The following is an 18,320-nucleotide window of genomic DNA, read 5'->3' as shown; positions in this document are numbered from 1 at the left end:
TGTTGCTGCACAGTGGTTTCCTTGGCAGATTCTTGCATTGGTGAGACTGGGAGGTTTCCATGATGAGTCAAGCAATGCAGCTGAGCAAGATCAGTGTTTCACTGGCAACATGGGCCAGTATCTCTGTGAGCCTGAGATACCTGGAGGTGTCCCAGATTTCTGCCTCACTCAAAGGTAACAGCCCTGGGTGGAGATCCATTAGTGATTAAATACAAAATGAATGTGAATTAATTAATGGTGAGACATGATGAGCTCAAGGATTGTAGCTGTGAAATGGAATTAGGGCTATGAGCATACAATCAACATTAATGACTGCAGAAATCAGGAAAGAATTTGATACAACCTTTTGCCTCAGACCTGTGGGTGTTTCCCAGCCGCCTCCCCTTCTTTGGCAATATTGATCCAAGTATTTTGGTTCACTTCTCCATATCCATTTTATTTCCTTACAAGAGCTAATGGCTTGTAGCTTTTAACCCAGAAAATGCTTTTCCAGTTAGCAGTTGAATTCAAGAGGCTGTCAAAAGGCTCTCCTTTAGAGCTAGCTTAGAAATTCAGTGCATCAAGCTCTACATTTATGATTATTTCACAGTTAAGTAATAAACCCACAGACCTAAAAGCATAGAAAGGTGTGAACAAATGTCACAAATGAAAGGAGCAGCCAGCTGTGTGCCTGGGCCTTTGATGCTGTCAGATGGTGAGAGCTTGGAGTCTCCTGGATGGGAGAACACATTTCTGCTCCATCAGTACAGGACCCTTTGTGCTTCTGATTTACATCATCTGTGCTGATCAGTATGTGTCGGGGGAAAATTGAGTGGGTCCTATCAAGGCATGGTGGTTTGATGAGCTTTTTCTTGTTGCCATCTCCTGAAATCTAGTAATCATCCTGCTTTGCAGCTGAGCATTTGTTTTATGCTTTAGTGGTTTTGCTCACTGGTTTTATGTTTTTTATTTTTTAGTAAATGACCTAATCTACTTATACATCCAGTGATAGAAGATCAGTGTCTCAATTCTTTTGAATGCAGAGCAGCTGTTGCTTTTGCCTTGGACATGTAAAGCATGTAATAATCAGGTTTGATCTAAAACATTGTTTTTCCTTAATTTCTTTTACTGAATTATTTTCCTCCAACAAATATGCCTGTAGCAAGTTGCACCCCAGGATGTTTAGCTTCTATCAAGGACCACAGGAAGCTTCATGGAGGGAGCAGAGGTCTGAATCCACCTGCAAAGGAAATAACTCTTTACTTGGTCTAGTCCTTGTTTATTAGTTTTTGATATCCAAGGCCTGAGTGCCCAAGTTTCTTACCTCATGATGGGGCTCCTCAGGAACTGCCCAAGGAGAGCAGCAGTGTCGGAGTGGAGGCAAGGCTGTCTTAAATCACTTCTAAAGGGACCCACAGGCTGAACTGCTTTAATAAGCTCTTCAGCTCTCGGTTTACAGTAAATTATTAATGCAGTAACTTTCAGTGTTGGACAGATTTTATGTCTTTTTTTTCTTTTTTTTCAAGAAAGGGCTCACAAATCATTCTCAGTAAAGGTAATAAATTATGAATGCCCCAAATCCACCTTGCAAGCCCATTAAGGACAGTCTTTGTCATAGGTTTATCTGCTTTCAGACTGTGTTCAAAAAGTGGAAACAATGGTGTCTAAAGTTCTTTAACATGTTTCTTCCAGGAGGAAAGCAGCAAATGCTCAGCAATGGATGTGAGGGTGGTCTGCTTCCTGCTCCTTTGGGCTGTGCACTTCTTCCTGGCCACACCACACAGTGCTCTCAGGGTGAGTTCCACTAGACCAGGTTGCTGAAATCCCCATCCCACCTGACCTTGAACACTTTTAGGGATGGGGCAACCACGGCTTCTCTGAGCAACCACCCTCATCATAATTTCTTCCTCATCTGGTCTAAATCTACCCTCTTTCAGTTTAAAACCATTACCCCTTGTCCTGTTGCTATAGGAGAAAATACTTTGAAGTATTCAGTATGTTCAGTATGCCAGATGCCAGTGAACCTCCAGCACAACTCCTGGAGTGCTAAAAACCTGCTATTCAGCTTGCGAGAACCAGGTTGCTCAAAGCCTCATGAATCCTAACCTTGAACACTTCCAGGGATGGGACAGCCACAGCTTCTCTGGGCAACCTGTGCCAGTGCCTCACCACCCTCACAGTAAAGAATTTCTTCCTGATACCTAATCCAAACCTGCCCTCTGTCATTTTAGTGCCATTCCCCCTTGTTCTGTCACTCTCCCCTTGTAAGAAGTGCCTCTCCAGCCTTGTAGCCCCCTTCAGGTTTTGGAAGGTTTGACTGGTTGTAGATGATGGCCCAAGCAACGATGGAAGCTGTTTTGGATTGTGTCAGGCTGTACAACACACAGTTCCAGCAGGTGTTCCTGCCTGCAGGAGCTCTACACACAGACCTCGGGGCTGCTTCCCAGTCCGGAGGGGAGCAAAGCAGATAATGGTATTTGTACAACTGTAGCACTGTCTTATGGCAAAAGTCATATAGATCACATCAGAAATTCATGTATTCTCATCAACATGAGAAATACTGGAGCCTAACAGAGGCTTTTTGACTAAGGAATAACTGCTGGAGTTGTGTGATCCTCGGTGTGTCATTTCAGTAGAAGGGTCCAACTGAAGGTTTCATCTAGAGAGACAAACTCTAAGTAGTGAGTTCTGAATTGGTCTGTATGAGCAAGGGGGCATGAGCTCTGCATTCTGGACTCAAAAGGACTATTTCCCCTCTTTCTGGTTTGTGCCAAGGAATCATCCTTTAGTTATTTATTTAAATATTCAACATATATTCTACTTCTTATTTTTCAGGTTCTCGGTAGGGAATCAAAGACTGGTAATGAGCAAGGTACAGTGAATAACTATGTATCTTGTTTAATTCTTTGTGAGTTGTTATCAGTTATCAATACTTTACACCACCGATACTCACCTCATGGACCATGAGGACCATGAGGTCTTGCACCTTATAACAATATCTGCTTGATTTATTTTTCAGATGCCTGTATAAATGTCATTCCCTGCCAAGACAATGGAGCTATTTGTATTCAGCCTTGTTCTCCCTCCTTCCATGGGGAGACAAGCTTCGTCTGTGAAGACAGAAAGTGGCAAATGTTGTCTGATGCTTGTGCAAACTTGGATGTTCAGTCCCTTTTTCAGGCGAGTTAACTGTTATGCACCTTCTTTGGCCTATGCTCATAATTTGCAAAGACACCCTGTCCCTCCATACCCTCTAAATCTTGAGCAAAGCTTTGACTTCATGGAATCACAGAATCATTTATGTTGGAAAAGACCTCTAAGATCATCAAGTCCAATCATTAACTCATAACAATTCATTAATACTGTGTTTATGACTAAACCATGTCCCAGGTGCCACATCCACATGTTTTTTGAACACTTCCAGGGATTGTGATTTCACCACTTTCCTAGGCAGTTTGTTCCAATGCCTGACCACCCTTTCAGTGAAGAAATTTTTTCTAATATTCAATTTACACCTGCCGTGGTGCAACTCGAGGCCATTTCCTCTTGTCCTGTCGCTTGTTACTTGGGAGAAGAGACCAACCCCCACCACGCTACAACCTCCTTTCAGGTAGTTGTAGAGTGCAGTAAAGTCACCCCTGAGCCTCCTTTTCTCCAGGCTAAATATTCCCAGCTCCCTCAGCTGCTCCTCATCAGACTTGTACTTTTGTCCTTTCACCATCTTAAATCAAGTGAAAGGAAATAAACTTGGGAAATGCGTGTGTGGAAACATAATTCAGAAACAAAGTTGCCTTGTTCAGTTTGTCGATGTTCCTCATGTGGATCTCAACCAAGACAAGGATACATCAGGATGAACCTGAGAAAAGAGCAATAGCGGTATCTGTAATGATCAGATCATTCATGGTAAATTCTCCTCAAGGACAAAATAAAACTTAAATCACTTCAAGAATAAGGCACTACATTTAGTTCTTGCCCCTCTTTTCTTGTGTGTTGTACCAGTACAATGTTTTCTCAGGTGAGCTTTGCTTCTGGGTTTCAGTCCATCTGGCACATTCCCTGCACACCCAGCACCAGACCTCTTACCTGGTTGTAACTGAAGCTTCATTTTCATTCTGTTCATTAATTGTCTCAAATGTGTTTTCCTCCCTCCAGAGGATATCTGAAAGTGGACTCCTTCCATGCTCTGGAGGACATGTTGCTGGAGAACATCTTCCTTTTGTAGCAGGAGGAAAGCCAGGGCATGGGAAGCCTGGAGATGGGCCAAAACATTTTGGTGCTGATGACCATGGGAATAGGAGCTGCCAAGCTGATTTTTCGTGCATCATCCCAGATATCCTGTCTTCACCAGCCATTCCAGGAAACATAGCTGATATAGTGGATTTGCTGAAGAAGATTTCTCTGCTGTTATCAGAGAATGTCACTAGAGCAAAAATGCAGGTATTTACTCTTGTGGGCTTTGGGAGGTGCTGCTGAGGTTTCCAGAGCATCTATACAGTGTTTTGTCCTTTTGGCCAAAAATGTCCAGTGAAGTGGTGGCTGCAAGTCACACAGACATCAGCTGGGAAGAGTTTTCAGAGTGGGCCATTGTTTTGTTGTCAGAGAAACTGATTTATTCACGTGTGATGAAAATATACTGTGGAATTAAATTTCTTTAAAAGCAAAAGTTTTCAGGACCTGCTGTTGTAGCTCTGGAATAGCAGTACAAGGAAGAATTAATTTTTGAAGTATGACACTATAGGGAAGGCAGCTTTGGAGATGCTGACCTGCAGCTGTGTTGTCATGTGTTGCACAACAGAAACTGGTATCTTTTCCTGATGAACTCAGAAATCAGAGAGGTGGGGGAAGAAATACAGGAAGGGTGACGTAAATCAGATCTGCACAGTGGGCCAGTGTCTGGAATAGAACTAGAGTGTCCTGATTTTTTGCTTTATGTTTACTTCTCCAATCACCTTTTGATCTATGATATGAAGAGGATAGGACAATTCTAGTAATGAGATGTTTAGATTTGACTGGGATGGATCATGGGGAGCATGTTCAGCATCAGAAGGAATATTTCCTTTGTAAAAATCACTCATGAATTAAATGAGCCTTTTGGGAAGCTCTGCCAGTGGAATAATATTTGGTTTCTTCTAATATAAAAAAAATAAATTATAGTTTTCATGTTTGTTTCAGAGCTACAGCAGGATAGCAAACCATATTCTGAACAGCTCCATCATTTCCAACTGGGCTTTTGTAAGGGACAGAAATGCTGGTTCAGAATTACTGGACTCAGTGAATTTATTTGCTGGGAAGCTCCTTCTAAGGAACGGGTCGGAAAGTGTGCAGGAGCCCTTCATCGCTACGAAAGGCTACAGCATACACAGAAACACTTCAGGAACGAGCTTTGATTTTTCTATGGAGTTCAACAACACAGGCAACATCACTGGGCACGTGGTGATCCCAGAAGAAGAGCTTCTGAAGTTGCCCAGAGCTTCCAAGGCCATCAGCATCGCGTTCCCAACGCTCGGGGCCGTCATGGAGAGCGCCCGGTCAGACCCCGGGTTTGTGAACGGGATGGTGTTGTCGGTGGCTCTGCCGGAGGAGCTCCAGCGGGTTTCGCTCACCTTTGAGAAGGTGAATAAGCTGGAGCAGGTGGAGGCCCAGTGTGTGGGGTGGCACTCTGCTGAGCGGCGCTGGGACAGCCGGGCGTGCAGGACGCAGTCGGACACCGTCAGCAGCGTGGTTTGTGTCTGCTCCCACCAGCGCCGGACCTACAAGTCCTTCTCCATTCTGATGTCCCCCGCAACGCCGCGGAGCGTGGCACTGGACTACATCACTAGGGTGGGCTTAGGCCTTTCCATTCTCAGCCTGGTTCTCTGCCTTGTCATTGAGGCTGTTGTCTGGCACCACGTCACAAAAACTGAAATAACCTACATGCGCCACTTCTGTTTGGTCAACATCGCTGTGTCGCTGCTCGTTGCTGATGTTTTGTTCATCCTGGCAGCTATTGTGCACAATACAGCCCTGAACTACCAGTTGTGTGTAGCAACCACTTTTTTCCTTCACTTTTTCTACCTTGCCTTGTTTTTTTGGATGTTTACACTGGGCCTCTTGATTCTCTATGGATTATTATTAATTTTTTTTAAGGTAACGAGATCTGTGTTCCTGGCTGCAGCATTCTCTATTGGATATGGATGTCCCTTGGTCATATCTGTCCTCACTGTTGCCATCACTGAACCAAAGAATGGATATTTAAGGAGTGGAGCCTGCTGGCTCAATTGGTATGAGACAAAAGCCCTTTTGGCCTTTGTTGTGCCTGCTCTGAGCATCATTGTGGTGAATCTGGTGGTGGTGGTGGTGGTTGTGGTGAAGACTGGGAGATCCTCTGTTGGAGAAGGCTGCAAGTCACAAGATTTGAGCAGCATGATCCGAATCAGCAAAAATGTTGCCCTTCTGACCCCTCTTCTGGGTCTCACCTGGGGGTTTGGATTGGCCACGATTCTTGACAGCCGATCCCTGGCGTTCCACATCACATTCGCGCTGCTGAATGCTTTCCAGGTAAACTCTGGGAGACCAGGAATAGTATGTGCTCAGATTTTGAGCCTGGGATAAAGGTATCAGGTCAAAGAGGGACTGGCAGCACGTATTGTGCATGAAAAATAGGATCTAAGCCTTCCTTTTGACTCAACCCCTTTACATAATACATGCACGAGGCATCCTGCATTAGAGTAATAAAGGTAGATGGGTAACAGGGCAAAATAGTTGGTTTAAAGTGTGTTGAACAATTAAGAAGATGAATTTCTGTTAAACATAAAATACACCAGTTAATGTCCAGTAACTGCAAAGATGTCTCATCCTTATCAATTAACGAATACACAGAAAATTCTCATTTGCTGTTGAAGATGGCCCTGGCACAGGTTGCCCAGGAAAGCTGTGGATGCCCCATCCCTGGAAGTGTTCAAGGCCAGGTTGGATGGGGCTTTGAGCAACCTGGTCTGGTGGGAGGTATCCCTGCCCATGGCAGGGGGGTTGGAACAACATGGTCTTTAAGGTCCCTTCCAACCCAAACTATTCCATGACTGATTCTATGGTTTTGAATAACTGATTGGTGTTAACATCCAGTGTTACCTGACACACTGTTGTACATCTGGTCTGTCTTAGCTCTTCTTGATTCAGATTGTAACTGAGTGGGCTGAGAAAGTCCTGGTATGTAACCCATCAGTCCAGTTTGTAGTGAGAATTAACACAGGTTGTATATCCATTCCTAATGTTCCCAGACAGCCCATATGTCCCGGGTGGATAAACCCATTTTGTGCATTGCTGTTACCTGAATGACAGCAGATGAGGTCTATCCTTACGGAAATGACACCTAGAAGCACTTAAGAAACATCATGTGGCTATGCTGGTTTTGTTAACTGGTTTTGCAATTTCTTAGGGATTCTTCATCCTGTTGTTTGGGACACTTCTGGACAGAAAGGTACTTATTCTGGATTATATGAACATTTTCTACTCCCTGAGAAACCGTTCCCTTTAATTTTTTAATTTAAATCTACAGACAAGAGAAGCCTTAAGGATGAACTGCCTTTCATCAAGACGGAAGTGGGGTCTAGAAAAGGTAAAGATTATTTTATTTTCCTGTTACTGTCTTAATTTACCAATTTACACACCTTCTTATTTGTACGTGAAAAGAATGGAACCATCCACTGCATCTTACCTAGTTTAACATTTTTCTAAGGCAAATGCTTGCTGAAGGAAATACATGTATCTCAAAAGCATGTTGAGGATATTAAGCTCCTAAATATCAGAAGTGACCATTGATCTTTTTTTGTTACTGCTACGTGACCTACTGCTGTTGTTACAAAATTAAAAATGGTATTTTATTCTAATCTCTTCACCTGTACATGTCCAAACCCTTTAGATACACAATGCCAATGACATTTCCCCCCCTATCTGTAAATTAGATTTACTTTAAGGTTACTGAATAAGGAAGGAACAGAATTAGGAGTCCAAAATCCCAATGTAATGACCTGGTTGCTTCCTTCACAAAAATGTGGATCTGTATGCCAGCAGGGCTGCTTTAGGATGTCAGAGGATCGTTCTGCTTTCAGCAGATGGATGGAAACCATTCAGAGCCCAGACAGTGTGTTTGGTGCCAGTTGATGTTGTGTACTCATGAGAGCTTGAGGGCTTTTTAAAAATCAGGGCAGTTCCTTAAAAGCAAATGTTTAAACCTTAAGGAAACAACTGTGTTTCAGCAGCTTCCTAGGAAAACCTTGTCAGAATTGATGTGTTGGTATCACTGAGTTGGTGCTTCCTACCTGTACTGGAAAACTTTTGTCTGTTGTTCTCAGATTTCTTTTGGTGCCAAGGCTTTAGTGGTTTTACACTGTGTTTATGAAAGGGAATCCTCTTTAGCGGTCTCACAAGAATTATCTACAGTACTCCTGCTGTCTGCCAAAAGAAACTGTGTCAGTTCAGTCTGGACTTCGAAAAAATAATTTCCTTGCTTTTATCCATTTGTGATTCTAGTATTGAAAGCTGCAGAGGGTCTTTCACTAACAGTGTGTGCAAACATACTTGATTTATGAGGGGAAATAGAGGGGTTGTGGAAACGATGGCTCCCTTCTGATATCAGCATTTGGGTTGTTTGGGGCAGGAGAGGCTGCATGTTTGTGGAACTTCTAACTCCTCTGCATCCTACCTCTCCAATTTAGTTTTCAGTTGCATCCAGCCCTATGTGCTAAGTTTAAATGCATTGCAGAAGGTTTTCTCTTAAAAAAAAAAAAAAGAACAAAACAACTAACCAGTGAAAAAAAGTAAAAAAACAAACCCCAAACCCAATAACAAACAAAACCACCAAGCCTCAAATTTCTGCTGAAGAGTTTTCCTACCCAGCAGAGGAAAAAGAAAGGATGTGTTTGTGGCTGCCCCAAACTGAGATTACATTTCTTGCTTATACAGATTGAGGATCCAAACAACAGTGAAGGTGTTTCACATCTTATCAGGCTTTAGGTCAGGACTGAAAGTTTGAAAGTTAAAGTTTTTCTCAAGTCACCACCAGTATAACATTCTGGAAACAACAGGTCTAAATTTCACTAGTCCCGTGACTCAGCAACGTTTGATAAAAGTATTAAGTGATCTCACTGGGCAAAACTTGGTGTGGAAACTGTGACTGCATGTGCCTAAGAATTTGGGTTGATGTTGTCACTCACCTGGGTGGAAGAAACCATGTGTAGGTGTTTATAATGGTATAACAGAGGGGGAAAATATTAGTCATCCACTTTTGTAAACTTGGGTGTAAGCATGGAGTTTGACTCATGAGAGCTGAAAAAGTTGGTCACACCTGAAATAATTGTTATTTAAAAAAAAGTAGTCTCATTTCAGGGAGTTTCAAAATCACAGAATCATAGAATTGTTTAGCTTGGAGAAGACCTCTGAGATCACTGAGTCCAACCATTACCCAACACTGCCAAGTCCACCACTAAACCATGTTCCTCAGTGCCACATCCATGTGTCTTTGAAATCCCTCCAGGGATGGTGACTCCACCACTGCCCTGGGCAACCTGTTCCAATGCTTGTCAATCCTTTCAGTGAAGAAATTGTTCCTAATATCCCATCTAAACCTCCCCAGGCACAACTTGAAGCCATTTCCTCTTGTCTTATGACTTGTTACTTGGGAGAAGAGACCGACCCCTGCCTGGCTAGCCAATCTGCTTTCAGGGAGTTGTAGAGAGCAATAAGGCCTCCTAATCCTTCTTTTCTCCAGGCTGAGCCCCCCCAGCTCCCTCAGCTGCCCCTCACATGGACATGCACTCCAGACCCTTCCCCAGCTCCGTTGCCTTTCTCTGGATTTGCTCCAGCACCTCAATGTCCTTCTTGTAGTGAGAGGCCCAAAATGGGACTCTGTGTCTGGGGGTTTAATGGTGGAGATATAATACATCTAGAAGGGTATGCAGACTTGTTTCATGTTTCCCCAGACTCAGAGGAGCCTTTCTTCTGGGTCAGATTTGAAGTTGACCATCCTGTGACATTTCTCACAGGATGCTGAAGCACCTCCTGGTTGAAGTGGACCCTCCCCCTCCATGAATGATATCTGTAATCTGACCTGCTGATTTTTTTTTTCTCCCTAGTCCTAGCAGTGGACAGTTGTCTTCAGTGGATCTGACCAGCGAGAAGAAAACGAGCACTTCTTGCACAGAAGTCCTGGTTTGAGGTGAGCTGAAGTGTCTGACCAGCTCGGAGCATGGACAGCACTGTCTGGGAGCACAACCACAGGAAGCATCATGAAAACCAGAAGAGAAAAGGCCTCGAACCTGCTGTCAGGAGCAGGAAACCATCAGTGTTGCTGCAACCCTTGGAGGAAACATGCTGATACATCAAGCTTGTTTCTCACCTTTGTGAAAACTGCTGTGAGGAGAGTTTGTCCTCATTTGCCATTTCAGTGCTTCAATTTCTTTCTTTTTTTTTTTTTTTATGTCAGTGCAATATGGAACTGTACAGTATGTGGAACTGTTCTAAAATTATTTAATTTTTAATATGTACAAATGTTGAGCATTATCTAGCTACTTTTGGCTGTCTTTTGAACAAAACCGATTCTATTTGGTGTCACTGTGTTCATCATTTCCATTTGTCCTCTCAGACTGATGGATAACATAACTTTATTGCTGCATTACAGCTGTTCTCTCCATCTCTGTACCTGTGTGTCAGAGCAATTGTACAAAGCCCTTTTCTAGTCTGTTAGGACAGAATTTTTGTTCTTTTTCCTGTCCTACAAGGCAATGACAGAGACAAATAATAAAGAGGACTCTGCAAATAAATCAGTTTCCTTCTTTAAATGTGGGAAAGCAAGCTTGGAATATTCTTCAGAGTTGAATCAACAGTTGATGGACATCTCCTGAGCAATGTCCTAAGCAAGGAAATGGTTTTTCCATGTGAGATGGAGTATCTGGTTTCAGTAGAAAATCTGTCCTTGGTCTGAGAAACCCTTCCTAATGAAGGCTTTGATAGAAACATTATTGTCTGTTGTCAGGATGACTTGATGGTTTCAAATGGAAATAAAGTTTTGTCATTATTACTAATAAGTGGTACTTATCCTTCTCTACCAAACATGTAGATAAATGCCCTGTAGTATTCACTGGCATTACTCGAGTCAGAAATCACTTACCCCCATGTGGCTTCACATACATTTGAGATATAGAAGTTTTAATAAAAATAATAGAGTTTAATGTCATCAATACACCTTTACTGAAGAGGGATTAAAATGCCCTGGCAGATGAACTGAGTAATGTGGGGTGTGTGATATGTACCATGGAAAAACCCACAGCCAGATGTCCTGGTGGGAGAGGGTGGAGGGCAGAGCTCTGCTCTGGACCATGAGACACTTCTTTTCCTCAGGACTCTGTTGCTGGCTCTCCTCTCTTCTTTTCTTGTAAACTGTGGTCTTGTTACAAGAGTCTATACTGTATTTTTACACAGTGGAGAGCTTTAATCAATTAGAGGTAAAATTGGGCTTATGTGCTGCTGTAACATAGATCTAAAAAGACCATTATCCCTAAGTCTGCTACTTGGTGTCAAGGAACATCTTCTGTGCTGTAGCTTCCTTCTCTGCTGTAGCTTCTTTCTCTCCTTGAAGCACTGAGAGAGTTTTTTCTTTCTTTCTCCCCCGGGAAGTTACATGTATCTTGGGGTTGTCTCTGTTAAACCTTTTTACATCAGTAGCATCTCCCCCAAGCCCCTGAATGTCCTTCTTCAAGTATTATCAGAGCTACCTCAGTGCTCCTCATACTTGAGGGGATTATTGCATTGTGGTGTTGCACACCTGATTTTTTTTCTGTGTTTTAAAAAAACAGATAAAAGACTGGCACAGGATAGGTAGTGTTGGGTGAAGGTGTTGGTCAGTGTTCAGTGGGTGTCCTTTGCAACTGTGAATCTTTACACAGGTACCTCTGTTCCCTCTGAAGGAAAGGGGCCAAGTTGTGCATTTTGCAGCATGGAGAAAGCAACCTGCTGTGCACCTGAATTTGCTGCCATGGATTTAAAAAGAGTTCCATTCCCATCACTCTTCAGGATCACATTTAATTCAACTGGATTTTTTCTTTTCATTTGCTACACTGTTAACAGGGAAATTGTATTAATGAAATGTTTGGATTTTTCCATAACACCTGAAAATTTAAGAAAACTTGCCTCAACCTGGCACCCTACCCTCCTCTCACGTGTACAAACACGCATGTTAAAAAAGTCTGTTACAACTGTGGATTTATAGAAGGTCTAGGATGAGACCTTATACAAACTTCCTCCAAAATCCCTGGAAATCCAGCAGAAGTCTTGCCTGGGCAATAGCACCATGAAAAAAAATCTGTTTCATCTGCTGTTTATTAAAGGGTGTTTGAAGTATGGTATTTATTTTCAGCTGCTGACACATATCCTTGTTTTACCTTGTGTTTTGTGACACCTCGTGTTTTATTTAAAAATAACTGGTGGGAGTGGGGCCTTACAGAGAACCAGGTAATGGTACAGGATGGGGATGGGCACGGAACTTCTATTTTTAAAACCCCAAACTTAAACTGACCAGGAGCATTTAATGAATAAATATATTTGAGAGGTGAAAGCTGTAACTGTTCCTTCATGGGCTGAAAATTGGTATTTCTCTAAATGCCATAGGCTGAGAGTCCAGTTCTAATTGCAACTGAGGAGAGGGAATCACTAAAGTTGGAATTCTACCTGTTTCCCAAATTATCTGTATAGAAACAGCTTAATAATGTCAGTGTTGTGTGAGACATCCCTTGGTGTGCAGGAGCTTGTTTTGGAGCAGTTCCATACTGCCTGCCAAAGTGCCCTTCTTCACAAGGTGTCACAATTAATGGGACATCCCATTTTTTTCCCACAGATTTACATCACTGTTTGCATGGCCAAGTATGTGACTACACAAGCAGGGTCTGTAGGATTATGTTCTCCCAAAGTTAAATCTCATTTCTGGGGGAAAGCATAGTTTGGAATATGGAGCCCTCTTTCACCTCCTGCCCCACAGTGAGGATGCTGCTGAAATCCCCTGTGGATGTGCTTCCAGGAGTGAGCCCCCTGACAGCACTGCCTCCTTCTCTGGCTCCAGTTTCAATGGTTTTGTTGAGGCCAATAGCACTATGTGAATGTATTTTTAGAACATCTGTGAATGCCATCAGGTCAAAATTATAAACCCAACAGCATCCCCCCTCCCTGACCCCCAGGTCAGGTGTCCCATTTGTATCCTGAAGGCAGGATGATGCTGATTACATAGTCACATTTTCTAACATATTCTGCACTATAAAGCAGATTATTTTTTGGTTTTGTTCTCCCAAGGGGGGTATATCAATATCAAATTGATACTGATGCACAGGAAGTTCCACCTGAATTTGAGGAAGAACTTTTCTGTGCAGTGACCAAGCACTGGAACAGAGATCAGAGAGGGTGTGGAATTCCCCTCACTGGATATTCCAGAACCATCTGGACACAATCCTGTGCCATGTGCTCTGGATAATCCTGCTTGAACAGAGAGATTGGACCAGGTAACTCACTGTGGTCCCTTCCAACCTTGCCAATTGTGTGATTCTGTAAAATGCCATTGCAGTTGATTGGAATTTTAACTTCCATGATTTTGCTCTGAACGCTGTGGTTAGAGGTATTTGTCCTTCATCTGTGCACAACAGCAAAACCTTTTTAATGGTGTAAAGCTTGTAAACTTATTCACATGCAGTCTAAATTTCGGGTCAGATGTGGTTGGACACTGTGTTCCTTCAGGCCTCTCAGGTTCCTGTTGTATCTGTATCCAGTGACACCTTGAGGCCAGTTCAGGCTTTGGGAAAAGGTGCATGACCCTCTGATTTGACAAAAATAGCTCATCTGTCACTAATTACTGCAGCCATGTGCTATAGTTACTCTTTTTCACAACTGGAAAAAGTCATCTGAGGTTTATTTGTTTACTGAACTGTAGCCAGTCAGGGAATGGCACTTTTATTTGCTCAGCAGTGCTGAACTTGAAAAGCCCAGTGCTTTCTTGCTTGCTTAAGCATCAGTCTTTAATTATAGCTCTTCAACCCACACATAAGATGTATATGTACCCTTTGGGTACTTTTGTTTCAGGTTGAGACCAGTAATAAATCATCTGTTTGGGCTGTTTGAGGATTAAGTGTTGAACAATGGATTGATTAGCAAGATCATTCTGACCCTTGGGCAGTGCCAGTTTTACAGTGTAGTTCTTATTTGTGCTGCAGCCTCTCTGGGCAGGGAACTGGCAGACTATTGCAATTACTGGGCTGTTAGTAGATGGAGCTATATTTAGCTTGAATTTGCCTGGCTTTAAATACCCTTGTTTAAGAAGGGTAAGTTAGTAGTGGAGCGAATGTTTTTTGAAGCAGTGAGTTTCCTTAGATGTTGCTAAACCAACTTTCAGTAAACACTAATTACTGTGCTCTGTAAAAGGTGTGAAAGCGGTTCCCCAGCCTGTGGAACAGATCCTTCTGGCCTTAATGCTTGATCACTGTCCAGGCTGTTCTTGCCATTGCAGTATTGTTAGCAGCAGCCAAACGTGAATTTCTGGTATTATAGGTGGCCATCTCCAGGCAGAGCTCTCTGCTGTGACTGGCTCTGATGGCAGTTGTAAGGAAAAGCAAGGTGGGGGTATTTGTTTCAGTAGACTTGCATCAGGGCCAACCTTTTTAATACACCCCGTTGTTCGTTAGTGGTACATTTGGCCCTCAACCTTGCTCTTAGAGTGTTTTTTCTTCCAGAAATACTCCACTGATGTCAGTAGTTAATCCTCACTTTTTGTGGGATAAGGGAGCAGAACTTGGACTTGCAGTACCACTCGCCTGTTTAGATCACATCAGATCCATCCGTCCGGTGCCTCTCTGAGCAACCACTGTTTCCACAGTAAATGATCCACTTTTTCCTGAGTAATGGCAATTATTCATGCAATCTTTATTTCTGTCATGGTGTTGCTGAAAAATCTCCCACATTGCTGAGATGGTTGCCTTGGGAGCTCTGGGACAGCCTGGATTTCTTGCTTAGCTTCTGCATTATTACAAAATGTTATCTTAATCCCTGCTCGCTGCAGAGAGCCCAAGGGATTCATCTCAGCAGCTGGAGAGGTGCAGCAGAAATCCCCTCGTTATCTCCTGTGGCACAAATGTAGGCACTGCTGGGCAGACCAGGAATAAGGCAGCAGAATAAAGGATTTTGACTTTTTTATCAACAAGCTGTAAAGCTATTGGAGTATAATGTATGTCAGGTTCTGTCAAAAAGATCTATTGAAAGCAAGACTTGAAGGCTGACTTTGAAGTGTACTGATTAGCAGGAAAATTCCCTGCTGCCTTTAAAATGAGCTGCCAAACCCTAAGTATCTTGAAAATGTCTGCTTTTGGGAAAAGACTCACTGATAGTTTTTTTTAAGCTTTTATATTTTAGGCCAGAAGTAACTGCTGTGATTAACCAGAGCCTTCTCCTCTCCAGTGCGATCAAACCACCTTTCAAGCTTCTTTTGAGCAATCTAGATAGATTAACCTATCTTTTCCCTTTAAGAAGAAGACTTGTAGTATTGAATTTGTATTGATTTCCGTTTTTGTTAGCAGTCAGAAGAATTAATTTAGTACACAAATGCATCCGTCAGGTTAAAAGCTATGTTAAAGTAATAGGAATTTGGATCTTCTTCCTATAATGAATGTATGTGAAAACCTGCAGGGAAAAGGAGAGTCGAGACAAAAATTTGGGTTATTGAGTCTTAAGCTGCAAATACAGGAACGAAATTCATAACAGTTAGTAGCTGATCTCTGAAACAGATACAAGACAACTCAATTGTAACGTTGGCAATGAAAAAAGCTACAAATATTTAGATTTTCTGACTACCTCATGGCAGAGGTGGAAAGCCCACTGGCTGGTAGTTCCATGGAGACCTTTGCATGGATAGGCTTTGTCCGAGGGCATTTGGAATGTCTGGATGTTGGGTGTGTGGTGATGGGAGACAGCAGGTACCTGAAAATGAAAGCAAAGGGTAATGCAGAAGGTGATGATACGCCCAAAGATTGCTCTCCTAGGTAATCTGGAGCTCTCCAATTGTTTAGCAGCAGCAGAAGGCAGCCTCTGTTTAGGATGCTCTACTATGGAGTGTTTATGAGGAATAAACACACAGGACAGGATGCTCCTGATGAATAAATGACTCCTTTTTCTCTAAGGGAATGCTTTCCATTTCGCTGGTCAAAATCCTAAATTAGAACCATAGAACCATATAATGATTTGAGTTGGAAGGGACCTTAAAGACTATGGGCAGGGACACCTTCCACTATATCAGGTTACTCAAAGCCCCATCCAACCTATCCTTGAACACTTCCAGGGATGGGGCATCCACAACTTACTTACTTGAATTCAAATTACTGAATGATAGAGCTGTATAACAGCTGCCATGTGTTCTGATCACTTGGGCTTCTACAAGATCCTTGAAAATATGAGTGCTTTATGGAAATGGAACATGGAGCCAGAGGGGAGAAAGAAGATGGGCTGAGTTAGAAACAGTCATTGCTTCCAGCTTTTCTATGGATACGAGTGTGCAGAGGGGTGAAACCACGTGAAGGAAAGCTGTGTAAGTCCAACGAGCCTGACTTTCAGCTGAAATACGCCTAAAATATAATTGTTCTGATGGTGGGACAGTCATGTCTCTGCAGAGACTAGTGGAACTGCTGTTTATCTGTCCATATGTCTCTCAGTGTGTAAATTCATTTGGGGAACCTCAAGAAGTGAGAGGATGTGAGACTGACTCCTCCTTTTCTAAAATCAGTACGGCTGATTGTATCCAAGAATAGCTCCAAGTCTGGCATTCTCTGTGGAGGAGATGTGTGGGGAGCCTGAGACTATAACCTAACACTGGATGGGTTGGACACGGGCTCCAACCCTGAAGCAGAAATGGTCACAGGTAGAACTGCTGAAAACTCAGAATTTGCTCTTTAGAGAGAAAAAAAAAACCCAGTTTGCCACAGGAAAGGTCCAATGCTGGTTTGCAGTCCCAGTCCTGCTGTGTAATTCCCTGGTCAGGATACAGGAAACAAAATGTTTTACAGATTATGTGTTGGTAACATCAAGCTGAATGTAATCAGGGCTGAGAGAATCCAGAGCTCACCCTCAACTCATTCAGAATCTTAATGCCTTAATTAATCTAAAAATTCCTGTGTCAAGACAGTAATATTTTAAAATGTGGATCTATCCAAGAGTTTTTTTACAGAGAGTAAAAAAAACTTTTTACATATTCTTGTATTTTTAAACTCTGTTAGAAAAATCCATTCGTGCTATTTGTAATAGTGAAAGTTGTCATTAACTTGATTTTTCATAAAATTGACCAGTCCAATCAATTCCGTGGATGATTCCACACTGGTAGCTGTATTCTCTGACCTTGTTTAAATTCTCCCTTGGTGAAATGGGGTAACACAAGCCTGACCTAAGTACCAGAAATTAATATCGAGAACACAACGTGTTCTTTTGTGCTATAGAATCATGGAATCATTTAGGTTGGAAAAGACCTTTAAGATCATTGAGTCCCAATATGCTGTGACTGCACAGGACTCAGCATCATAGAGTCCTGGACCATGGCTTAAGATCCTACATGATGCCAGAGTATGAGTAATAGTAATAAGAAATGCTAGTGAATCCAACAGCTTTCTCTTGAAAAGGGTATTCTGCAGACATTACATCTGAAGTCACATCTTTCTATAAAAGAAACTCTGTTAAAAATCATATTATTCTCAACTGGTTAACTGTGGGCTTGAACTCTAATTAGCTTGATATGATTTGACAGAACTAAATTATTTCCAGGAAATAAAGGTAAATCGTGTGTCTCAGGGACAGATCTTATGACAATGTAAATAAAAGTAGATAGTATGTAACAAATTCTTGGATTATTTCTTCAGGGTAGACCCATGATTTCTACAATGTTTTACTGCTGTTTTCAGACCAAAGTCACTTCATTGTTGCAGTAAAGATAAACCATGCAACCAAGAAAAGTAGAAAACAAATGTAATGGGATTTGCTCACTTCTCTTGTTCAACAGTGCAGTTATCCTAATAAGTAAAGAAAAACTGAAAGTTTGAAGGAGCAACTGTGGCACTTACTGAAAATTTTCTTTGCCCTGATGTGAAGAAGCCTGAAGTTTCAGTTGCCTTTTATATTGTGATCGTCTTGGCATCCATTCAACCCAGCAGCTGTACAAGTTAGGAATGAAAAAACATCTTTGCCACAAAATACCCGTTTGGAAAACAACATTTGAGGCAAGTTCTATCTGAATTTCAATTTTTTTTCTGGCCTTTCCTTGGGCCATTCAGCGAACCTAAACCCTTTCTTAGAATCAT

The 18,320-nt window shown here is 42.3% G+C and overlaps 1 protein-coding gene across 1 annotated transcript; it reads left to right on the top strand.

The window, feature by feature from the left end:
• The first annotated feature begins 1,668 nt into the window (after positions 1–1,668).
• Positions 1,669–10,980, top strand: ADGRF4 (adhesion G protein-coupled receptor F4). The gene is made up of 8 exons (XM_027749233.2): positions 1,669–1,773; positions 2,815–2,851; positions 2,999–3,159; positions 4,132–4,416; positions 5,152–6,516; positions 7,394–7,435; positions 7,514–7,573; positions 10,089–10,980. Exons 1-8 carry the CDS (start codon positions 1,696–1,698, stop codon positions 10,092–10,094), a joined length of 2,034 nt encoding a protein of 677 aa, XP_027605034.2. The 5' UTR covers positions 1,669–1,695; the 3' UTR covers positions 10,095–10,980.
• The last annotated feature ends 7,340 nt before the right edge of the window (positions 10,981–18,320 follow it).

This window comes from Pipra filicauda, unplaced genomic scaffold, assembly GCF_003945595.2.
Source record: "Pipra filicauda isolate LSUMZ 115617 unplaced genomic scaffold, ASM394559v2 scaffold209_size2725305_pilon, whole genome shotgun sequence".
Classification (NCBI taxonomy): domain Eukaryota; kingdom Metazoa; phylum Chordata; class Aves; order Passeriformes; family Pipridae; genus Pipra; species Pipra filicauda.
This window is presented reverse-complemented; position numbering and strand designations above follow the sequence as displayed.

Excerpts from the sequence above, each read along its gene's own strand:
- ADGRF4 (XM_027749233.2), top strand. The coding sequence starts at position 1,696 with ATGGATGTGAGGGTGGTCTGCTTCCTGCTCCTTTGGGCTGTGCACTTC. Across the intron at positions 2,852-2,998 it reads AAAGACTGGTAATGAGCAAG|ATGCCTGTATAAATGTCATT; the intron begins GTACAGTGAATA and ends TTTATTTTTCAG. Across the intron at positions 3,160-4,131 it reads ATGTTCAGTCCCTTTTTCAG|AGGATATCTGAAAGTGGACT; the intron begins GCGAGTTAACTG and ends TCCTCCCTCCAG.